The 24,383-nt window shown below is 44.6% G+C and overlaps 1 protein-coding gene across 1 annotated transcript in view; it reads right to left on the minus strand.

The window, feature by feature from the left end:
- Positions 1 to 895: 895 nt before the first annotated feature.
- Positions 896 to 24,383, minus strand: part of musk (muscle, skeletal, receptor tyrosine kinase) — a gene marked incomplete at its 5' end in the record, with an annotated part of 31,318 nt that continues 7,830 nt past the window's right edge. Inside the window, 6 exon segments of the mRNA XM_042302807.1 lie at positions 896 to 3,002; positions 5,081 to 5,277; positions 6,052 to 6,200; positions 16,461 to 16,655; positions 21,029 to 21,206; positions 22,295 to 22,454. Coding sequence (XP_042158741.1) covers positions 2,403 to 3,002; positions 5,081 to 5,277; positions 6,052 to 6,200; positions 16,461 to 16,655; positions 21,029 to 21,206; positions 22,295 to 22,454 — 1,479 coding nt within the window.

Here is a 24,383-nt window from a genome sequence, read left to right on the forward strand (position 1 = left end):
TCAACCAGTCATCGATGTACGTCAGGACTCTTAAGCCTCTATCCTGTAGGGGGGATAGGGTGGCTAGGGGGGCTTCGGCACACTTGGTGAATGTCCGTGGGTCAAGGGGCAGACGGAATGGTAAGGTGAGATATTCGTAGGCTATGCCCCTGAAGGGAAACGTTAGATATCTCCTGCAGGATAAACTTCTTAAGCTTTACTGTGGTGAACCACGTGTTCCAATCTGACAGCATGCAATGCTTTGGCATTTGAAATGTGTAGACTCTCAGATGCTTGTTGAGGTGCCGTAAATCCAGAATGGAGTGTACCCCAGGAGCCAGGGAAGCAGAACCAGAAAGCTTTATTTACCAGGGTGGCGGTATTATTAAAGTAGAGCCAACAGGGATGCTAGATAATTAGCCTGAGTGATGATAGCCAGCTAGTCGAGCCGTAGCGTGAGAAACCAAGTGCAGACGTAGTGTGTAAACCAAGTAACTCAAGGTAAAAGGTGTTTGAATGGTGGGGTAACATGCTGAAGAAACAGCACTGCCAAACAAACCGGATGGAGGTTTAGCCAAGAGGTTGCTAACTACACCAGTGGTACCGTTAGTCCACTAACTAGTCAAGACACTTGGAAGTTCAGCTAGCTAACAAGTGATGGGAACCGACGGAGAGCTAGAAACTCCAGTAAATGATTCCTCATGGTTGAGCATGTTGCCTTTTTCTTCACTTTCTGAATCCAGTTTATTTGCAAACTGTTAAAATCATTAGAGGAACATTTATGTTGGTTTGTCTGGTGGAGGTGGTGAATCTTGTGTGTTGGTTTGGTAAAGAGTTCTATTGTGTCCACGTTGTCTATGTTCACTTCAGAGAAAGAGCACATGCTGGAACAATTATGTGCCCTAGACTTTCTTTATGGACCAAAGGTTTATTGAACTGAGGGTGATTGTGGTGAAACAGTGCCATCTATCATACAAGATCTGTAACAAACATGTTGACCGATACAACAATTATGATTTACTAGGCAATCAAATTACACCTCATCCCCTATTCATCCCCTATTCAGTGAACTATGTAGGAAATCAAATTACACCTCATTCCCTATTCAGTGCACTATGCAGGGAATCAAATTATACCCCATTCCCTATCCAGTGCACTACGTAGGGAATAACGTGACATTTGGGACACACAGTCTCAGAAATAAGGGTTCTTTATACTGCTAGTAAAGGGTTGATGTGTCTACACTACATGGGCTTATGGATCATTGTTTATGTGAGATGAGCAAAAACGGTTCTATTGAAACAATCGGTATCGAACCACACATTTTAAAAAGGTCACAAGGGGTCTAAAACATTTTAGTTAATTGATCATATATATAAATCAATGTTGTGCTGATGATCACACACGTTTAATTTAACTTAAAATAATAATTGACACTCTTCACAAACCAATATCCAACTCAACACCACAACCAACACAACATCCAACAAATCTCCAGAAATTCACATAAGAATTCAAACAGCTTATTAGAAGACATTTGTTGCAATGCATTTCAAACTGACCGTTGTTAACCTAGAATGACCACTACCCAGTCAACACAAAAAGCTGTGCTCAAGTCTATAAGAATCATTCTATCTAAATGTGTCGATAAAGTATACAAGATTAAAAAAGGACCAATAGTACAACATAATGAGAATGCCCAAAAGTGGAATAGCTATTTGTCTAAAAATAAGCTAAACCTACAGTACATATATATATAAATATCGCTGCTGGAATATGCTGAGCCTATTTGATGGCATATTGTCAGTATGCTTAAATGATGTACTAGTGAAGTACTGAATGAATTGACTGTACTAGTTAAGTACTGTATGAATTGACTGTACTAGTTAAGTACTGAATGAATTGACTGTACTAGTTAAGTACTGAATGAATTGACTGTACTAGTTAAGTACTGAATGAATTGACTGTACTAGTTGTACTGAATGAATTGACTGTACTAGTTATGTACTGAATGAATTGACTGTACTAGTTAAGTACTGTATGAATTGACTGTACTAGTTAAGTACTGAATGAATTGACTGTACTATCTGTACATTAGCTCTCTAACCTCTGTCATCCGCCACGACTTCTTCTCCGATATCAGCCTCTCCTAAATATCCAGTTGTCTTGGCACTATACTTAGTTCATGTCATTTCATCAGTCTGCTGCCCCTGTCCTGACCAACAACATTCATTTCTACTATCGCTGGTCTTCTTCACCATGAATCAGTGGATATGAACAATGATGCCCCCTGTCCTGACCAACATTATTTGAGTCTGAGACGACACAGGATCCAGAGATTTTTGCTCTGGGGAGGGACAGGATCTATTAAAATCACTAATGACTGTACATTTGAGTAAATGCCTGGCAGCTTGCCGTTTCAATCAATTGGCTACGGCCCCGGGCACAGGGCACAGGGCAGGGTGGGGGGAAAAGGGAGATAGGTTAGGCAAGGCAGGCAAGGTTGGCAGGGTGGATAGAGTGGGCCTTAACTCTGGCGTCGGCATGGCCGGTCTCAGCGTCTGCTCGTGAATCCGTTCCAGGATACGATGGATACTACTGAAGCTGGGTCTGTCTGTGGGGTGTCCGCTCCAACACAGTCTCATCAGATTGAACAGTTCTACAGGACAGTTCTCAGGGCAGGCCAAGATGTGGCCATCTCTAACGTAGTAGATGACCTCTTCATGGGCCATGCCGTAGTACGGCTGCATGCCGTGGGAGAAGATCTCCCAGAGAAGGACCCCGTAGGCCCACACGTCCGACTCCGTGGTGTAACGGTTGTAGAAGATGGACTCCGGGGGCATCCAGCGGATGGGGATAGCATCGTTCTCATTGGCCTTGTAGTAGTCAGCAGAGTAGATGTTTCTGGATAAACCGAAGTCGGCGATCTTAACCACCATCTCCTCTCCTACGAGGCAGTTCCGGGTGGCCAGGTCGCGGTGGACGAACTTCCGTTCCGATAGGTATGCCATGCCCGCCGCAACCTGGCGAAGAGAATGGGAAACCAAGAGTTAGCTTGGTAGCATTAGCCGTCATGAAAATATACAACTGTTCATGCCCAGCTAGTGTTGGCTTGATGGCTCGATGTCTCTTGTTTTCATATGGGAAATCCTAAAAGTTTCCTGTTTTAGTAATAACTGTTTTTGTTGGTAATCTAGTATAAGCATCGCAGCTAAGTTTCACATGTTTTTATACGGGAAATGCTAACAGTTCCCTACAATTAGCCTAATACTCTCTGTTAGCATGGCAGCTAAGTGTGTCATGTTTTCTATGGGAAATGCTAACAGTTCCCTACAGTTAGCATGGCAGCTAAGTGTGTCATGTTTTCTATGGGAAATGCTAACAGTTCCTACAGTTAGCATGGCAGCTAAGTGTGTCATGTTTTCTATGGGAAATGCTAACAGTTCCCTACAGTTAGCATGGCAGCTAAGTGTGTCATGTTTTCTATGGGAAATGCTAACAGTTCCCTACAATTAGCCTAATACTCTCTGTTAGCATGGCAGCTAAGTGTGTCATGTTTTCTATGGGAAATGCTAACAATATTAACATTTCTACTGTCTGTATTGTAATGTTGAATTAAAGAAAAAATTTAATCCTTTCAGTACCAGTCAAAAGTTTGGACACACCTACTCATTCAAGGGTTTTTCTTTTCTTTTTCTATTTGTACTATTTTCTACAGTGAACACATCAGCACTATGAAATAACACATGTGGTAACCCGAAAAAGTGATTAACAAATCAAAATATATTTTATATTTGAGATTTATCAAAGTAGCCACCCTTTGCCTTGATGACAGCTTTGCACACTCTTGGCATTCTCTCAACCAACTTCATGAGGTAGTCACCTGGAATGCATTTCAATTAACAGGTGTGCCTTGTTAAAAGTTCATTTGTGGAATATCTTTCCTTCTTAATGCGTTTGAGCCAATCAGGTGTGTTGTGACAAGATAGAGGTGGTATACAGAAGATAGCCCAATTTGGAAAAAGACCAAGTCCATATTATGGAAAGAACAGCTCAAATAAGCAAAGAGAAACGACAATCCATCATTATCACATTAAGTTTCTTCAAGTGCAGTCGCAAAAACCATCAAGCACTATGATGAAACTGGCTGTCATGAGGACTGTCACAGGAAAGGAAGACCCAAAGTTACCTCTGCTGTAGAGGATAAGTTCATTAGAGTTACCTGGCTGTCATGAGGACTGCCACAGGAAAGGAAGACCCAGAGTTACCTCTGCTGCAGAAGATAAGTTCATTAGAGTTAACTACACCTCAGATTGCAGCCCAAATTCGAGTTCAAGTAAACAGACACATCTCAACATCAACTGTTCAGAAGAGACTGTGTGAATCAGAATTTCATGGTTGAATTGCTGCAAAGAAACCACTACTAAAGGACACCAATAAGAAGAAGAGACTTGATTAGGCCAAGAAACATGAACAATGAACATTAGACTGGTGGAAATCTATCCTTTGGACTGATGACTCTAAATTTGAGATTTTTGGTTCCAACCGCCATGTCTTTGTGAGACGCAGAATAGGTGAACAGATGATCTCAGCATGTGTGGTTCCAACTATGAAACATGGAGGAGGAGGTGTGATGGCACTTTGCTTGTGACACTGTCAGTGATTTATTTAGAATTCAAGGCAGACTTAACCATCAGATGACCTGGCCTCCACAATCTCCCGACCTCAAAACAATTGAGCTGGTTTAGGATGAGTTAAACTGCAGAGTGAAGTAAAAGCAGCCAACAAGTGCTCAGCATATGTGGGAACTCCTTCAAGACTGTTGGAATAGCATTCCAGGTTAAGCTGGTTGAGAGAATGCCAAGTGTTTGCAAAGCTGTCATCAAGGCAAAGGATGGCTACTTAGAATCTAAAATCTAAAATATATTTTGATTTGTTTAAAACTTTTTTGGTTACTACATGATTTCATATGTTATTTCATAGTTGTGATGTCTTCACTATTACAATGTAGAAAATTGTAAAAATAGTGAAAAACCCTTGAATGAGTAGGTGTGTCCGAACTTTTGACTAGTACGGTGTGTGTATTAACGTTTTGTTGCACCTGCTTTGATATGAACAGCTGTTCTTCGCAGCACAGTGGCCCCAACTCCAGTTCAGAGGAGAAGCTGCGTCCTGATAGGCTGGCCTGGCTCAGGCTGTGTTGCTGGGTGGGACTACGGCGGCGCAGGTACTCGTTCAGGTCTCCGTAAGACATGTACTCAAACATCAGACACATGGGCTTCCCCACCGCACACACACCTGGAGGAGAGGACACGAACACACATACGCCAGTGTTGCCTCATAGCATACAAACCAAATACTTTGTGACCTCTGTCCTTTCTGATGTAAACATAGTGTGTTACCAGAATAACTACAGTGTCACTGCAACTATGGAATTAATCTGGTGACACTGGTTTCTGGGGACCGGGATGACATGCATGACTTGTCCCTATCCTACAGCGCACACAAAGGGTCACCCCCAACCTAACTCACCTAGTATCCTAACCATGTTGGGGTGGTCAAACTAACTAACCCACCTAGTATCCTGACTATGTTGGGGTGGTCAAACTAACTAACTCACCTAGTATCCTGACTATGTTGGGGTGGTCAAGCTAACTAACTCGCCTAGTAGCCTGACTTTGTTGGGGTGGTCAAACTAACTCACCTAGTATCCTGACAATGTTGGGGTTGTCAAACTAACTCACCTAGTATCCTGACAATGTTGGGATGGTTAAACTAACTAACTCACCTAGTACCCTGACCATGTTTGGGTGATCAAACTACCCTACCTAGCAGCCTGACAATGTTAGGGTGGTCAAACTAACTCACTTAGTATCCTGACAATGTTGGGATGGTTAAACTAACTAACTCACCTAGAAGCCTGACTATGTTGGGGTGGTCAAACTAACTCACCTAGCAGCCTGACGATGTTGGGGTGGTCAAACTAACTCACCTAGCAGCCTGACGATGTTGGGGTGGTCAAACTAACTCACCTAGCAGCCTGACGATGTTGGGGTGGTCAAACTAACTCACCTAGCAGCCTGACGATGTTGGGGTGGTCAAACTCAGCCATGAGAGCGGCTTCTCTCTGAAAGTCGTTCTGCATGTCAGCAGATGCTTCTTCCTTCAGCATCTTCACTGCTACCATGGTGAAGGGCTTAATGGGCTGGAGACCTGGGGCTCTGAAGAACAACACAATAATAACAGATATACAAAGTAATCACCTCATATAGACCCTGAACCTGATCCATCACTGCTATGTGGTGAAGGACTCCTGAACCTAATCCATCACGGCTACGTGGTGAAGGACTCCTGAACCTAATCCATCACGGCTATGTGGTGAAGGACTCCTGAACCTGATCCATCACTGCTATGTGGTGAAGGACTCCTGAACCTGATCCATCACTGCTATGTGGTGAAGGACTCCTGAACCTAATCCATCACTGCTATGTGGTGAAGGACTCCTGAACCTGATCCATCACGGCTACATGGTGAAGGACTCCTGAACCTAATACATCACTGCTATGTGGTGTAGGACTCCTGAACCTGATCCATCACGGCTACATGGTGAAGGACTCCTGAACCTAATCCATCACTGCTATGTGGTGAAGGACTCCTGAACCTAATCCATCACTGCTATGTGGTGAAGGACTCCTGAACCTGATCCATCACTGCTATGTGGTGTAGGACTCCTGAACCTGATCCATCACTGCTATGTGGTGAAGGACTCCTGAACCTAATCCATCACTGCTATGTGGTGAAGGACTCCTGAACCTAATCCATCACTGCTATGTGGTGAAGGACTCCTGAACCTGATCCATCACTGCTATGTGGTGTAGGACTCCTGAACCTGATCCATCACTGCTATGTGATGTAGGACTCCTGAACCTAATACATCACTGCTATGTGGTGAAGGCCTGCTGAACCTAATACATCACTGCTATGTGGTGAAGGACTGCTGAACCTAATACATCACTGCTATGTGGTGAAGGACTTGTGATGCTCTGGGGGTCTGGCATACTGAACCACCCAGGTGTTGACCTATCATCCATCCGTTTAACTGTGGGTCCAGGTTGCCATGATGGATCCTCTGGGGGTCTGGGGTGCTGACCTGGGATCCAGTAGCATGGTTTAACATGGGAGTCAGCCAAATCAGCCAGCCATGATGGATCCTCTGGGGGTCTGAGGTGCTGACCTGGGATCCAGTAGCATGGTTTAACATGGGAGTCAGACGAATCAGCCGGCCATGATGGATCCATTATGGGAATGACTTTATAGTATGTGTGCATGTGTCCAGTTGACACGTAATGGCAGCCATTCAGGGAGCTAGACCAAAGAAATCAGCTAGGCCATAGTTAGTCTTTGTGCCATTTCATTTCAGCACCACTTCCTCTGTTGTCTCCTGAGTGTTCCTGGATACAGTCAACAGAGCTCTCTCTGGCTGTATCCCAAATGGCACCCATAGGACTCTGGTCAAAAGTAGTGTCATATAGAAATAGGTTGTCATTTGGGACACATTATCTTTTTGAAGGGGTTATGAATATCTGCTTTACCAGTCTGTCTCTGCTGACAGTCTCTGCTGACAGCCTCTGCTGACAGCCTCTGCTGACAGTCTCTGCTGACCCACTGAGGAGGCTAAAGGGAGGGAAGCGTCACATCAGACCCATGATCTGATGCAGCTGATAGTCCCAGTCTGCTCTATTTTGGGCTGGGTTAGGAGGGGAGAGGAGAGAAGAGGGGGGGGTCTGGGGATTGTAAAGTGGTTTTGGAAGGAGGTGTCATCATGAGGGTGTGAGGGGGTTTATATATGTATTTATAATTCTGTCCCACGCTACACTATGCTAGTTGTTGGCTAGCTGTTGTTCCCAGGAGTCTCCATGTACAGGAGGAATGCTTTATGCTGCCCAGGGGATTACCTGAGATAAGTAGCTACCCTCTTGGGATAAAATGGAGATATCTAGAACCAAAAGGGGTTATTCAGCTGTCCCAGTAGGAGAACCCTTTGAAAAAACCCTTTTTGGTTCCATGTATAACAATTTTGGGTTCCATGTAGAACCCTTTCCACAGAGGGTTCTCCATGGATCTCAAAATAGGTATTCTATCTGGAACCAAAAACGGTTATTCTATGGGGACAGTCAAAGAACCCTTTTGGAACCATTTTTACCTAAGACTGTAAATCCTCACAGCTAAAGGTGCTCTGGAACCTCTAAAGAACTCATTCTACTGATCTAGAACCTCTAAAGAACACTCTTAGAAAAAAGGGTTCCAAAATGGTTCTTCAGTTGTCCTCATTGGAGAACCCTTTCTGGTTCCATGTAGAACCATTTGGGTTCCATGTAGAACCCTCTGTGGAAAGGAAAGGGTTCTACAAACTGGTTTGAATCTTACTGATGCTTTGCCACAATAACAAAATGTGTTTGCATGATTAATGCCTAAACAAATTCATTTCCCTGTGTCCAATCTCTGCTTGGGGTTTGAAATAGTTCAACCAAACTAAAGATGTGTTGTTAAGTGTTATTGAAACATACCTTTAAATAACTTATCATTTCCAGGGAACCATAGTAAAACGTTCTCAGAACTGCCCTGCAATCTAACAATTAAAGTTCCCAGAACAAGCAAAATGTTCACCTCCATTCTCAGAAAGTTTTAAAACATGTTTACGTTTTACCAGTCATGGAAGCTATGGCTTCATTCCCTGAACCAATGGGAAACCAAAAACTTCTAAGATTACCAAATGACCTAGCTGGGTATACTGCTTTGGAACCTCCAAAGGCCACATTCTGCTGCCCTGAAACCAGAGTTATCCTGCATTGTAAACTGTCATGGTGAAAACATGTTGATACAACAGCAGCTAAGATGGGGAGAAGTATGTCCATAAGGCACTGATTCACCTCCTACAGGCCCTAGTTTTTACCTTCTTAACAGGACTGTCAACAAGGCAGGTCCTGCAGGCTCTAGTTTCTACATTCTTAACAGCACTGTCAACAAGGCACGTCCTGCAGGCCCTAGTTTCTACCTTCTTAACAACACTGTCAACAAGGCAGGTCCTACAGGCCCTAGTTTCTACCTTCTTAACAACACTGTCAACAAGGCAGGTCCTACAGGCCCTAGTTTCTACCTTCTTAACAACACTGTCAACAAGGCAGGTCCTACAGGCCCTAGTTTCTACCTTCTTAACAACACTGTCAACAAGGCAGGTCCTACAGGCCCTAGTTTCTACCTTCTTAACAACACTGTCAACAAGGCAGGTCCTACAGGCCCTAGTTTCTACCTTCTTAACAACACTATCAACAAGGTATTTCACCTTTATTTAACCAGGTAGGCCAGTTGAGAACAAGTTCTCATTTACAAATGCGACCTGGCCAAGATAGAGCAATGCAGTGAGACACAAACAACAACACAGAGTTACACATGGAATAAACAAACGTACAGTCAATACCACAATAGAAAAAATCTGTATACAGTGTATGCAAATGGAGTAAGGAGGTAAGGCAATAAATAGGCCATAGTAGTGAAGTTAATACAATTTAGCATTAACACTGGAGTGATAGATGTGCAGATGATGATATGCAAGTAGAGATACTGGTGAGCAAAAGAGCAGCAAAGTAAATAAAAACAATGTGGGGATGAGGTAGGTAGTGGGATGGGCTATTTACAGATGGGCTGTGTACAGCTGCAGCGATCGGTAAGATGCTCAGATAGCTGATGCTTAAAGTTATTGAGGGAGATATAAGTCTCCAACTTCAGCGATTTTTACAATTCGTTCCAGTCATTGGCAGCAGAGAACTGGAAGGAAAGGAGGCCAAATGAGGTGTTGGCTTTGGGGATGACAAGTGTTGTTATGGTGACCAGTGAGCTGAGATAAGGCGGAGCTTTACCTACCAAAGACTTATAGATGACCTGGAGCTAGTGGGTTTGGCGACAAATATGTAGCGAGGGCCAGCTGATGAGAGCATACAGGTTGTAGTGGTGGGTGGTATATGGGGCTTTGTTGACAAAATGGATGGCACTGTGATAAACTGCATCCAATTTGCTGAGTAGAGTGTTGGAGGCTATTTTGTAAATGACATCGCCGAAGTCAAGGATCGGTAGGATAGTCAGTTTACGTGGGTATGTTTGTCAGTGTGAGTGAAGGTGGCTCTGTTGCGAAATAGGAAGCCAATCCTGGATTTAATTTTGGATTGGAGATGTTTAATATGAGTCTGGAAGGAGAGTTTACAGTCTAGCCAGACACCTAGGTATTTGTAGTTGTCCACATATTCTAAGTCAGAACCGTCCAAAGTAAAGATGCTAGTTGGGCGGGCGGGTGTGTGTAGCGATTGGTTGAAAAGCATGCATTTAGTTTTACTAGCATTTAAGAGCAATTGGAGGCCACGGAAGGAGTGTTGTATGGCATCGAAGCTCGTTCAAAGGTTTGTTAACACAGTGTCCAAAGAAGGGCCAGAGGTATACAGAATGGTGTCGTCTGCGTAGAGGTGGATCAAGAAATCACCAGCAGCAAGAGCGACATCGTTGATATATACAGAGAAAAGAGTCGGCCCGAGAATTGAACCCTGTGGTACCCCCATAGAGACTGCCAGAGGTCCGGAAAACAGGCCATCCAATTTGACACACTGAACTTTATCTGAGAAGTAGTTGGTGAACCGGGCAAGGCAGTCATTTGAGAAACCAAGGCTGTTGAGTCTGCCGATAAGAATGTGGTGATTGACAGAGTCGAAAGCCTTGGCCAGGTCGATGAAGGCCACATTCTGCTGCCCTGAAACCCACCACATCCTCTTCCTCCACCACCACCCCCACATCATCCTCTACCACCACATCCTCTTCTTCCTCCTCCACCACATCCTCTTCCTCCTCCACCACATCCTCTTCCTCCACCAACACCACATCATCCTCCACCACCACCACATCCTCTTCCTCCTCCACCACATCCTCCACCACCACCACATCCTCTTCTTCCTCCTCCACCACATCCTCTTCCTCCTCCACCACATCCTCCTCCTCCACCACCACCACATCCTCTTCTTCCTCCTTCACCACATCCTCTTCATCCTCCTCCACCACATCCTCTTCCTCCTCCACCACATCATCTTCCTCCTCCACCACATCCTCTTCCTCCACCACCACCACCACATCCTCTTCCACCACCACATCATCCTCTATCACCACATCATCCACCACCACATTATTTTCCTCCTCCACCACCACATCCTCTTCTTCCTCTTCCTCCACCACCACCACATCCTCTTCCTCTACCACCACCACATCATCCTCCTCCACCACCACATCAGACTGATGTGTGGTTAATTATAGACTCTGATATAACAACCTGTATAAACGTAAAAATGCAGACTCATGATATAACAACCTGTATAAAGGTAACAATGCAGACTCATGATAGAACAACCTGTATAAACGTAACAATGCAGACTCATGATATAACAACCTGTATAAAGGTAACAATGCAGACTCATGATATAACAACCTGTATAAACGTAACAATGCAGACTCATGATATAACAACCTGTATAAAGGTAACAATGCAGACTCATGATAGAACAACCTGTATAAACGTAACAATGCAGACTCATGATAGAACAACCTGTATAAACGTAACAATGCAGACTCATGATAGAACAACCTGTATAAACGTAACAATGCAGACTCATGATAGAACAACCTGGGAGAAACCATGGTTCTTGTTTAGCCTTTAGATCTAGGTGTTGTTGGAGGATCTTGGTACATGTAATGTAATCTACCCAGCTAGCACATTTGGTTCCTTGAAATGTTTTCGGAACTAAAGTTTTGGGTTTTCTATTGGTTCTGGGAATAAAGCCATACATTTCGTTACTGGTAAAACTGAACGTTTTTTCTGATAATGTAAGTGAACGTATTTTTAGGTTGCAGGGAGGTTCGAAGAACATTTTACTCTGGTTCCTGAGCATTTTCCTGGAGGTTTTAGTAACGCTCTGAGAATTGAAATTGTAGTTCATTTTGATGTTTTTTTCCTACTACTACACTTTCACTGAACGTTTTAATAAGACTTAACTCGAGTCTAAGTCCTGTCTACGCCGGGGTAAAGAGGTTCTAGTAAGATAACATATGGAATTGTTTTAAGATGGTCATACCAAGGTTTATTCGTGGAATAAATGAAAGCGCGAACCACCACATTTAACCATGGCAAGGTGACTGAGAATATGGCAGAATACAAAACAGTGTAGTTATTCCCTCCGTAAGGCAATCAAACAGGCAAAACGTCAGTATAGAGACAAGTGGAGTCGCATTTGAACGGCTCAGACACGAGACGTATGTGGCAGGGTCTACAGACAAAACCAGACACGTCGCAGACACCGAGGTCTTGCTTCCGGACAAGCTAAACATCTTCTTCGCCTGCTTTGAGGAGTGCCACAGACGTAGCCCGCTACCAAGGACTGTAGGATCTCCTTCTCCGTGGCCGACGTAAGACATTTTAAGCGTGTTAACCCTCGCAAGGCTGCCGGCCCAGATGGCATCCCTAGCCGCGTCCTCACAACATGCGCAGACCAGCTGGTTGGAGTGTTTACAGACATATTCAATCTCTCCCTATCCCAGTCTGCTGTCCCCACTTGCTTCAAGATGTCCACCATTGTTCCTGTACCCGAGAAAGCAAATATAACTGAACTAAATAAATAAATTGCCCCAGTAGCACTCACTTCTGTCATCATACAGTGTTTTGAGAGACTACATAAGGATTATATCACCTCTACCTTACCAAACACCCTAGAGCCACTTCAATTTGCTTACCGCCCCAATAGATCTACAGACAATGCACTGCACACTGCCCTATCCCATCTGGACAAGAGAAATACCGATATAAGAATGCTGTTCATTGACTATAGCTCATCATTAAACTCGGGGCCCTGGGTCTGAACCCCACCCTGTGCAACAGGACTTCTTGATGGGCCGCCTCCAGGTGCTGATCCTCAACACAGGGGCCCTACAAGGATGTGTGGTCAGCCCCATCCTGTACTCCCTGTTCACCCATGACTGTGTGGCCATGCACGCCTCAAACTCAATTATCAAGTTTGCAGAAGTAACAACAGTAGTAGGCCTGATTATCGACAATGACGGAACAACCTACAGGAAGGAGGTGAGGGCTGATCATGGACTTCACGAAACAGCAGAGGGAGCACGCCCCTATCCACATCGACCGCAATGGAGCAGGTGAAAAGCTCCAAGCTCTTCGGCGTACATCACCGACGATCTTAAATGGTCCACCCACACAGACAGTGTGGTAAAGAAGGCAGAACAGCTTGGCACCTAAAACCCTCACAAACGTTTACAGATGCACAATTGAGAGCATCCTCTCGGGCTGTATCACCGCCTGGTACGGCAACTGCACCGCCCGCATCTGCAGGGTTCTCCTGAGGGTGGTGCGGTCTGACCAACACATCACTGGGGGCAAACTTCCTGCCCCCCAGGACACCTACAGCCCCCGAAGTCACAGGAAGACCAAAAAGATCAAGGACACCAACCACCCGAGCCACTGCCCTGTTCACCCCGCTATCATCCAGAAGGCGAGGTCAGTACAGGTGCATCAAAGCTGGGACCGAGAGACTGAAAAACAGCTTCTATCTCAAGGCCATCAGACTGTTAAACAGCCACCACTAGCTGGCTTCCACCCAGTTACGCAGCCCTATTCTTTAGAGGCTGCTGCCCTACATATATAGAGTCACTGGCCAATTTAATAATGGAACACTAGTCACTTTAATAATGTTTACATACTGCCTTACTCATCTATGTATATACTGTATTCTATTCTACTGTATTTTAGTCTATGCCACTCCAACATTTCTCCTCCAAATATTTATATATTATTGAATTCCATTCTTTTAAGTTTGTGTATTGTGTGTATTGTTGTGAATTGTTAGATATTTCTGCACTGATGGAGCTAGAAACGACTCCATTTTGTTGATCCCTGCCTACAGACAGAAACTAAAACAAGAGGCTCCCACGCTGAGGTCTGTCCAACGCTGGTCCGACCAAGCTGACTCCACACTCCAAGACTGCTTCCATCACGTGGACTGGGAGATGTTTCGTATTGCGTCAGATAACAATATTGACGAATACGCGTTGAAGATGTCGTTCCCACAGCAATGATTAAAACATTCCCTAACCAGAAACCGTGGATTGATGGCAGCATTCATGTGAAACTGAAAGCGCGAACCACTGCTTTTAATCAGGGCAAGGTGTCTGGTAACATGACCGAATACAAACAGTGCAGCTATTCCCTCCGCAAGGCTATCAAACAAGCTAAGCGTCAGTACAGAGACAAAGTAGAATCTCAATTCAACGGCTCAGACATAAGAGGCATGTGGCAGGGTCTACAGTCAATCACGGACTACAGGAAGAAATCCAGCCCAGTCATGGACCAGGATGTCTTGCTCCCAGGCAGACTAAATAACTTTTTGCCTGCTTTGAGGACAATACAGTGCCACTGACACGGCCTGCAACGAAAACATGCGGTCTCTCCTTCACTGCAGCCGAGGTGAGTAAGACATTTAAACGTGTTAACCCTGGCAAGGCTGCAGGCCCAGACGGCATCCCCAGCCGCGCCCTCAGAGCATGCGCAGACCAGCTGGCCGGTGTGTTTACGGACATATTCAATCAATCCCTATACCAGTCTGCTGTTCCCACATGCTTCAAGAGGGCCACCATTGTTCCTGTTCCCAAGAAAGCTAAGGTAACTGAGCTAAACGACTACCGCCCCGTAGCACTCACTTCCGTCATCATGAAGTGCTTTGAGAGACTAGTCAAGGACCATATCACCTCCACCCTACCTGACACACTAGACCCACTCCAATTTGCTTCCCGCCCAAATAGGTCCACAGACGATGCAATCTCAACCACACTGCACACTGCCCTAACCCATCTGGACAAGAGGAATACCTATGTGAGAATGCTGTTCATCGACTACAGCTCGGCATTCAACACCATAGTACCCTCCAAGCTCGTCATCAAGCTCGAGACCCTGGGTCTCGACCCCGCCCTGTGCAACTGGGTACTGGACTTCCTGACGGGCCGCCCCCAGGTGGTGAGGGTAGGCAACAACATCTCCTCCCCGCTGATCCTCAACACTGGGGCCCCACAAGGGTGCGTTCTGAGCCCTCTCCTGTACTCCCTGTTCACCCACGACTGCGTGGCCACGCACGCCTCCAAATCAATCATCAAGTTTGCGGACGACACAACAGTGGTAGGCTTGATTACCAATAACAACGAGACGGCCTACAGGGAGGAGGTGAGGGCCCTCGGAGTGTGGTGTCAGGAAAATAACCTCACACTCAACGTCAACAAAACTAAGGAGATGATTGTGGACTTCAGGAAACAGCAGAGGGAACACCCCCCTATCCACATCGATGGAACAGTAGTGGAGAGGGTAGCAAGTTTTAAGTTCCTCGGCATACACATCACAGACAAACTGAATTGGTCCACTCACACAGACAGCATCGTGAAGAAGGCGCAGCAGCGCCCCTTCAACCTCAGGAGGCTGAAGAAATTCAGCTTGTCACCAAAAGCATTCACAAACTTCTACAGATGCACAATCGAGAGCATCCTGGCAGGCTGTATCACCGCCTGGTACGGCAACTGCTCCGCCCTCAACCGTAAGGCTCTCCAGAGGGTAGTGAGGTCTGCACAACGCATCACCGGGGGCAAACTACCTGCCCTCCAGGACACCTACACCACCCGATGTTACAGGAAGGCCATAAAGATCATCAAGGACATCAACCACCCGAGCCACTGCCTGTTCACCCCGCTATCATCCAGAAGGCGAGGTCAATACAGGTGCATCAAAGCTGGGACCGAGAGACTGAAAAACAGCTTCTATCTCAAGGCCATCAGACTGTTAAACAGCCACCACTAACAACCCTACATTATTCATCTCATATGCAGACGTATATACTGTACTCTATATCATCGACTGTATCCTTATGTAATACATGTATCACTAGCCACTTTAACTATGCCACTTTGTTTACATACTCATCTCATATGTATATACTGTACTCGATACCATCTACTGTATCTTGCCTATGCTGCTCTGTACCATCACTCATTCATATATCCTTATGTACATATTCTTTATCCCCTTACACTGTGTATAAGACAGTAGTTTTGGTATTATTAGTTAGATTACTTGTTGGTTATTACTGCATTGTCAGAACTAGAAGCACAAGCATTTCGCTACACTCGCATTAACATCTGCTAACCATGTGTATGTGACAAATAACATTTGATTTGATTTGATTTGAAACACAAGCATTTTGCTACACCCTCAATAACATCTGCTAAACATGTGACCAATTACAATTTGATTTGAGGTAGTCAACAGAGTTAACTGGGAGTCAACAGAGAGTCAGAGAATTGCTTGGTACATGTAATACAATATAATCTAATGAGAGTCTCACCTGGCCTGGAAGACCCGTCCGAAGGCCCCCTCTCCGATGTCCCTGACATACTCAATGTTGTTCCTGGGATACTCTAGAGCCAGCAGCTTGGAGTTAAGCAGTAGGGGCAGGCGCTGGTACATGGGGTTGGGGTGGAGGCGATCCAGCAGCAGACTCTCAGAGGGTAAGGCAGTCAGGGTGGGGGTCTCCATGGCTCTGAGAGAGATGGAGAGAGAGAGATAGGTTATTATAGTGACTGCTTCCCAAATTACACTTTATTCTCTATATAGTGCAATAATTTAGACCAGGGCTACCCACAGGGATACCCACAGGGCTCTGGTCAACAATAATGCACCATATAGGGAACAGGGTACCATTTGGGATGCACCCAGTGTCAACTCTGACCAATGGTCTCCTATGTTTGACAACACCATATACAGTCAGGTCCAGAATTATTGGCACCCTTGATAAAGATGGGGGGGGCTGTCTAAATTAAACATACAAAATACTGAGCGATATTGCATGCTCAAAACATGGGGAAATTATGATTTTGTTTATCAAGTAATAAAATAAACTATAAAAAAGATGGGAGGTCAAAATTATTGTTACCCCTGTTTTCAATACACCCTCTCCTGCTCTTGTGGACTGCCCTCTTCAATTCAAACCACATGTTTTCAATGGGGTCCAGAGACTAAGATGGCAAATTTACTAAGCACCAGGACATTTTAGCCTAAAAACCTGGTTGCCTCTGCCAGGAGGCTGAAACTTGGCAGCAAGTGGATTCTGTATGGAGCAATGCACTAAGATCCCTCCCACTGTATTCTCTAATTAGATTATGTATGGAGGAATGGTCTAAGATCCCACCCACTGTGTTCTCCAATCAGATTCTATATGGAGGAATGGTCTAAGACCCCTCCCACTGTGTTCTCTAATCAGATTCTGTAGGGAGGAATGGTCTAAGACCCCTCCCAATGTGTTCTCTAATCTCATAAAACATTTTAGAAAAAGCCCCCTTATGCTCGGACAGCAGAGTCCCTGCCCCCTGAACCTCGGACAGCAGAGTCCCTGCCCCCTGAAGCTAGGACAGCAGAGTCCCTGCCCCCTGAACCTCGGACAGCAGAGTCCCTGCCCCCTGAACCTCGGACAGCAGAGTCCCTGCCCCCTGAACCTCGGACAGCAGAGTCCCTGCCCCCTGAACCTCGGACAGCAGGGTCCCTGCCCCCTGAACCTCGGACAGCAGAGTCCCTGCCCCCTGAAGCTCGGACAGCAGAGTCCCTGCCCCCTGAAGCTAGGACAGCAGAGTCCCTGCCCCTGAAGCTAGGACAGCAGAGTCCCTGCCCCCTGAAGCTAGGACAACAGAGTCCCTGCCCCCTGAAGCTAGGACAGCAGAGTCCCTGCCCCCTGAAGCTAGGACAGCAGAGTCCCTGCCCCTGAAGCTCGGACAGCAGAGTCCCTGCCCCCTGAAGCTCGGACAGCAGAGTCCCTGCCCCCTGAAGCTAGGACAGCAGGGGCGAGGTAGGGGGATGAATGAGCCAATTGTTAGCTTGGGGAGGGTTCTGGAGGATTGGAAACGGTGGTGCTAATCATTTTGTCCCCTGTCTTTTAGAATTTCTTTATTTTATAATTTATTAAACTAAATATCTTTCTCTGAGCAATTTTTGGACACCTGCCTACACACAATCAAAGTGGAATTATGTTTATAGAAATGTTTACAAATTAATCAAAACATATAAGCCGAAATGCCTTGAATCAATAAGTATTCAACCCCGTTGTTACGGCAAGTCTAATTAAGTTCAGAAGTAAAAATGTGCTTAACAAGTCATATAATAAATAAAAATAAACAAAACAAAAGTATGCTTGAATAACGCTGAGGGTCAACGTTGTAACATCCAATGCCTGTTTGTCTGAGGTTGATGCCGTGCAGGTGCTTGTATGCATATACACACACTCGCATTCAAACGCACACATGCGGACACACACACATACATACACACATTTATATTGTGCCACACATGCACTCAAACGTATACAGTTGTCCTGGATGTCTGTTTTGATTGTTGTTGTCCTGGTTGACTTTGTGATAGTTCTTGTCCTGGATGTCTTTGTGATAGTTATTGTCCTGGTTGTCTTTGTGATAGTTATTGTCCTGGGTGTCTGTTGTGATAGTTATTGTCCTGGATGTCTGCTGTGGTTGTTGTTGTCCTGGATGTCTGTTGTGATAGTTATTGTCCTGGATGTCTGTTGTGGTTGTTATTGTCCTGGATGTCTGTTGTGATAGTTATTGTCCTGGATGTCTGTTGTTATTGTCCTGGATGTCTGTTGTGGTTGTTATTGTCCTGGATGTCTGTTGTTATTGTCCTGGATGTCTGCTGTGGTTGTTGTTGTCCTGGATGTGAATTTCAAACACAGATCAAACCACAAAGACCTGGGAGGTTTTCCAATGCCAAAGAAGGGAACATATTGGGAGATGGGTAAAAAATACAAACGTAGACATTGAATATCCCTTTGAGCATGGTGAATATATTAATTACACTTTGGATGGTGAATCAATACACCCAGTCACTACAAAGATAGTCCCTCACGGAGCGGAAGGAAACCGCTTAGGAATTTCACCATAAAGCCAATAGTGACTTCAAAAGTTTAGTAGCTTTGATAGAAAAATTAAAATGAATCAACAATATTGTAGTTACTCCACTTTACTGACAGGGTGAAAAGAAGGAAGCCTGTGCAGAATACAAATATTCCAAAACATGCATCCTGTTTGCAATAAAGCAATACTGCAAAAAATGTGGCAAAGCAATTCGCTTTTGTTTGAGGCAAATGCAATTCAACACATTACTGAGTATCTTCAAGCATGGTGGTGGCTGCATCATGTTATGGGTATTATTGTAATCTGGGAGTTTTTTAGGATAAAAAAGAAACAGAATGGAGCTAAGCACAGGCAAAATCCCAGAGGAAAACCTGGTTCAGTCTGCTTTCCACCAGACACTGGTAGATGAGTTCACATTTCAGCAGGATAATAACCTAAAACACATTGCCACATCAACAGTGGAGTTGCTTACCAAGAAGACAGTGAATGTTCCTGACTTAAATCTACTTGAAAATATATGGCAAGATTTGAAAATGGTTGTCTAGTAATGATCAACAACCAATTTGACAGAGCTTAAATTTTTTTTAAAAGAATAATGGCCAAATGTTGCACAATCCAGGTGTGGAAAGCTCTTAGAGACTTACCCAGAAGGACTCAAAGCTGTAATCAATGCCAAAGGTGCTTATACAAAGTATTGACTCAGGGGTGTGAATACTTATGGAAATACTTTTTCAGTCTTTCATTTTCAATAAATTTAAAAAATGTCCAAAAACATGTTTACACTTTGTCCTTATGAGGTATTTTGTGCAGATGGGTGAGAAAATAAATCAATGTAATCAATTAAATGAAATCAAGTCAGAATTCGGGCTGTAACAACAAAATGTGGAATAAGTCAAGGGGAATGAAGACTTTCTAAAGGCACTGTATAACTAACCACGTTACTAACTATATAACTAACCACATTACTAACTATATAACTAACCATGTTACTAACTATATAACTAACCATGTTACTAACTATATAACTAACCACGTTACTAACTATGTAACTAACCATGTTACTAACTATGTAACTAACCACGTTACTAACTATATAACTAACCATGTCACTAACTATATAACTAACCACATTCCTAACTATGTAACTAACCACTTTACTAACTATATAACTAACCATGTTACTAACTATATAACTAACCATGTTACTAACTATATAACTAACCATGTTACTAACTATGTAACTAACCACGTTACTAACTATGTAACTAACCATGTTACTAACTATATAACTAACCATGTTACTAACTATATAACTAACCGTGTTACTAACTATATAACTGACCACTTTACTAACTATATAACTAACCATGTTACTAACTATATAACTAACCATGTTACTAACTATATAACTACGTTACTAACTATATAACTAACCATGTTACTAACTATATAACTAACCATGTTACTAACTATATAACTAACCATGTTACTAACTATGTAACTAACCACGTTACTAACTATGTAACTAACCATGTTACTAACTAAGAGTATTACTAACTGTGTTACTTAGCGTGTTACTAAGTGTATTACTAACTTTGTTACTAAGCGTGGTACTAAGCGTATTACTAACTATGTTACTAAGCGTGTTACTAAGCGTGTTACTAAGCGTGTTACTAAGCATGTTACTAAGTGTGTTACTAACTGTTACTAACTGTGTTACTAAGCATGTTACTAAGTGTATTACTAACTGTGTTACTAAGCGTGTTACTAAGCGTATTACTAACTGTGTTACTAACTATGTTACTAAGCGTATTACTAGCTGTGTTACTTAGCGTATTACTAACTGTGTTACTTAGCGTATTACTAACTGTGTTACTAAGCGTGTTACTAAGTGTGTTACTAACTGTGTTACTAAGCGTGTTACTAAGTGTATTACTAACTGTTGAAGAAATGTCTGCAGAATGTCTTCTGCTATATTGGCTGACATAACCCAGCGTACGTCTTGTGGTTCTTCCATGTCTTCCTCCTCCTCTTGCACATGATGATGATGAGGAACGCTATGGCTGCGAAGGCTGCTAGTAGACTGATGATGATGATCATAGAGTAGGCCGGAGAGACGGAGGGAGGGAGGAGGGGAGGATTCTGGCGAGGGAACGATGACTCCGTCTTCACTACCACTGGGGGAACAAAGAGTCAACAGTCTTCACTAGTATTGAGGGGACAGAGAGTTAACAGTCTTCACTAGTATTGAGGGGACAGAGAGTCAACAGTCTTCATTAGTATTGAGGGGACAGAGAGTCAACAGAGAGTCAACAGTCTTCACTACCACTGAGGGGACAGAGAGTCAACAGTCATCACTACCACTGGGGGGACAGAGAGTCAACAGTCTTCACTACCACTGGGGGACAGAGAGGCAACAGTCTTCACTACCACTGGGGGACAGAGAGGCAACAGTCTTCACTACTACTGAGGGGACAGAGAGTCAACAGTCTTCACTACCACTGGGGGACAGAGAGTCAACAGTCTTCACTACCACTGGGGGACAGAGAGTCAACAGTCTTCACTACCACTGGGGGGACAGAGAGTCAACAAGTCTTCACTACCACTGGAGGGGGGACAGAGAGTCAACAGTCTTCACTACCACTGGGGGACAGAGAGTCAACAGTCTTCACTACCACTGGGGGACAGAGAGTCAACAGTCTTCACTAGTATTGAGGGGACAGAGAGTCAACAGTCTTCACTACCACTGGGGGGACAGAGAGTCAACAGTCTTCACTACCACTGGGGGGACAGAGAGTCAACAGTCTTCAATCCCACTGGGGGGACAGAGAGTCAAGGCTGTCATCACAAGATGGATCTTACCTCAATTAGTAGCTCAATAATTGCCCTTTTTCTCAAGACCTGAACAGGAAAACCACCTTGGCCCTAGCCATGCACTGTAGGTAGGGCCCATATTCTTCCTGATCAGGTCTCAGTCTTTTGGAAGTCATATTTGGGAAAGCTGCAGTATCCCTACACTCTAAGAAAAAATGGTTCCAAAAATTGTTCTTCAGCTGTCCCCATAGGAGAACCCTTTTTTAATTAGAGGCAGAACCATTTTTGGTTCCAGGTATACAGTAACTATTTTGGGTTCCATGTAGAACCGTCATGGAACCCAATAGGGTTCTACCTGGAACCAAAAGGGTTCTTCCAAGGGTTCTCCTATGGGGACAACCGAAGAACCCTTTGAGGGTCTAGATAGCACCTTTGTTTTCAAAGGATGTACCTTCTCCACATTTGGGAATGTTGCAGTATTCCCAGCGGATGTTGGGGTTGGTTGTATAACACCAGGGCTTCTCATTTTCTCCTCCGGGGTTCCGGCACGAGCTCTGTGCGTTCCTCAGCTCTGATAATACATCCACACTGAGACGGTGCAGGTGGGGACCCTGAGACAGAGAAAGACAGAGAGAGAGACATGAGCAGATGATCTCTCACATTTTTCAACATAACCTTCACTCCAAATCAAAACTCTCAACCTACAACCTGATTTTGGATAAAATCACCTGGAAGGATTCCTACTACCAAAGTTTATTATGTCCAAGATATATAGCAAATGCTCTGGCAAACAAACAACAGAAACCTGAAAACACCATCCAATCTGGAACTGAGTGAGTCAAGTTTAGTCTGAAGCTACTTTTAAAGCCAATAAAATAAAAAATATTACAATGATATACACTGCTCAACAAAAATTAAGGGAACACTTAAACAACACAATGTAACTCCAAGTCAATTACACTTCTGTGAAATCAAACTGTCCACTTAGGAAGCAACACTGACAGACAATACATTTCACATGCTGTTGTGCAAATGGAATAGACAACAGGTGGAAATTATAGGCAATTAGCAAGACACCCCCAATAAAGGAGTGGTTCTGCAGGTGGTAACCACAGACCACTTCTCAGTTCCTATGCTTCCTGGCTGGTGTTTTGGTCACTTTTGAATGCTGGCGGTGCTTTCACTCTAGTGGTAGCATGAGACGGAGTCTACAACCCACACAATGGCTCAGGTAGTGCAGCTCATCCAGGATGGCACATCAATGCGAGCTGTGGCAAGAAGGTTTGCTGTGTTTGTCAGCGGAGTGTCCAGAGCATGGAGGCGCTACCAGGAGACAGGCCAGTACATCAGGAGACGTGGAGGAGGCCGTAGGAGGGCAACAACCCAGCAGCAGGACCGCTACCTCCGCCTTTGTGCAAGGAGGAGCAGGAGGAGCACTGCCAGAGCCCTGCAAAATGACCTCCAGCAGGCCACAAATGTGCATGGTCAGACTCCATGAGGGTGGTATGAGGGCCCGAAGTCCACAGGTGGGGGTTGTGCTTAAAGCCCAACACCGTTCAGGACGTTTGGCATTTGCCAGAGAACACCAAGATTGGCAAATTCGCCACTGGCGCCCTGTGCTCTTCACAGATGAAAGCAGGTTCACACTGAGCACGTGAGAGACGTGACAGAGTCTGGAGACGCCGTGGAGAACGTTCTGCTGCCTGCAACATCCTCCAGCATGACCAGTTTGGTGGTGGGTCAGTCATGGTATGGGGTGGCATTTCTTTGGGGGGCCGCACAGCCCTCCATGTGCTCCCAGAGGTAGCCTGACTCCCATTAGGTACCGAGATGAGATCCTCAGACCCCTTGTGAGACCATATGCTGGTGCGGTTGGCCCTGGGTTCCTCCTAATGCAAGACTTGTTTTAAGGACATTACATCAAAGTTGGATCAGCCTGTAGTGTGGTTTTCCACTTTAATTTTGAGTGTGACTCCAAATCCAGACCTCCATGGGTTGATAAATTTGATTTCCATTGATAATTTTTGTGTGATTTTGTTGTCAGCACATTCAACTATGTAAAGAAAAAAGTATTTAATAAGAATGTTTCATTCATTTGGATCTAGGATGTGTTATTTTAGTGTTCCCTTTATTTTTTTGAGCAGTGTATTTAAATTTATAAGGACTGAATGATAAGTTAAATGCAAGTATTTCCCGTGACTCAAAACAAAATGTCTACCTGGCCCACCGATCCACCTTGGACTTGAACAGCCTTTACCACCAGATCCACCTATACAAAGCAGCAGTGCCCACCTTCGCCCGGACCCTAAAGGGAGCCACAGACACCCGCCCAGACCCCCAGACCTACACATAGAGGACCCACGACGAGAGGACCTACATCCAGACCACAGCCCCACCAGCCACATCCACACCCCAACCCAATCAACACCCCCCAAGACAACCATGCCCACACCCCATTTAGGCCCCCTCAGATCAGCTATGCCACTCCTGCCCACCCCATGCTGCCCACTCCCGCAAAGAGGGCATCACCATGAAAGTCA

This window comes from Oncorhynchus tshawytscha, linkage group LG20, assembly GCF_018296145.1.
Source record: "Oncorhynchus tshawytscha isolate Ot180627B linkage group LG20, Otsh_v2.0, whole genome shotgun sequence".
In the NCBI taxonomy this organism is placed as follows: Eukaryota; Metazoa; Chordata; class Actinopteri; order Salmoniformes; family Salmonidae; genus Oncorhynchus; species Oncorhynchus tshawytscha.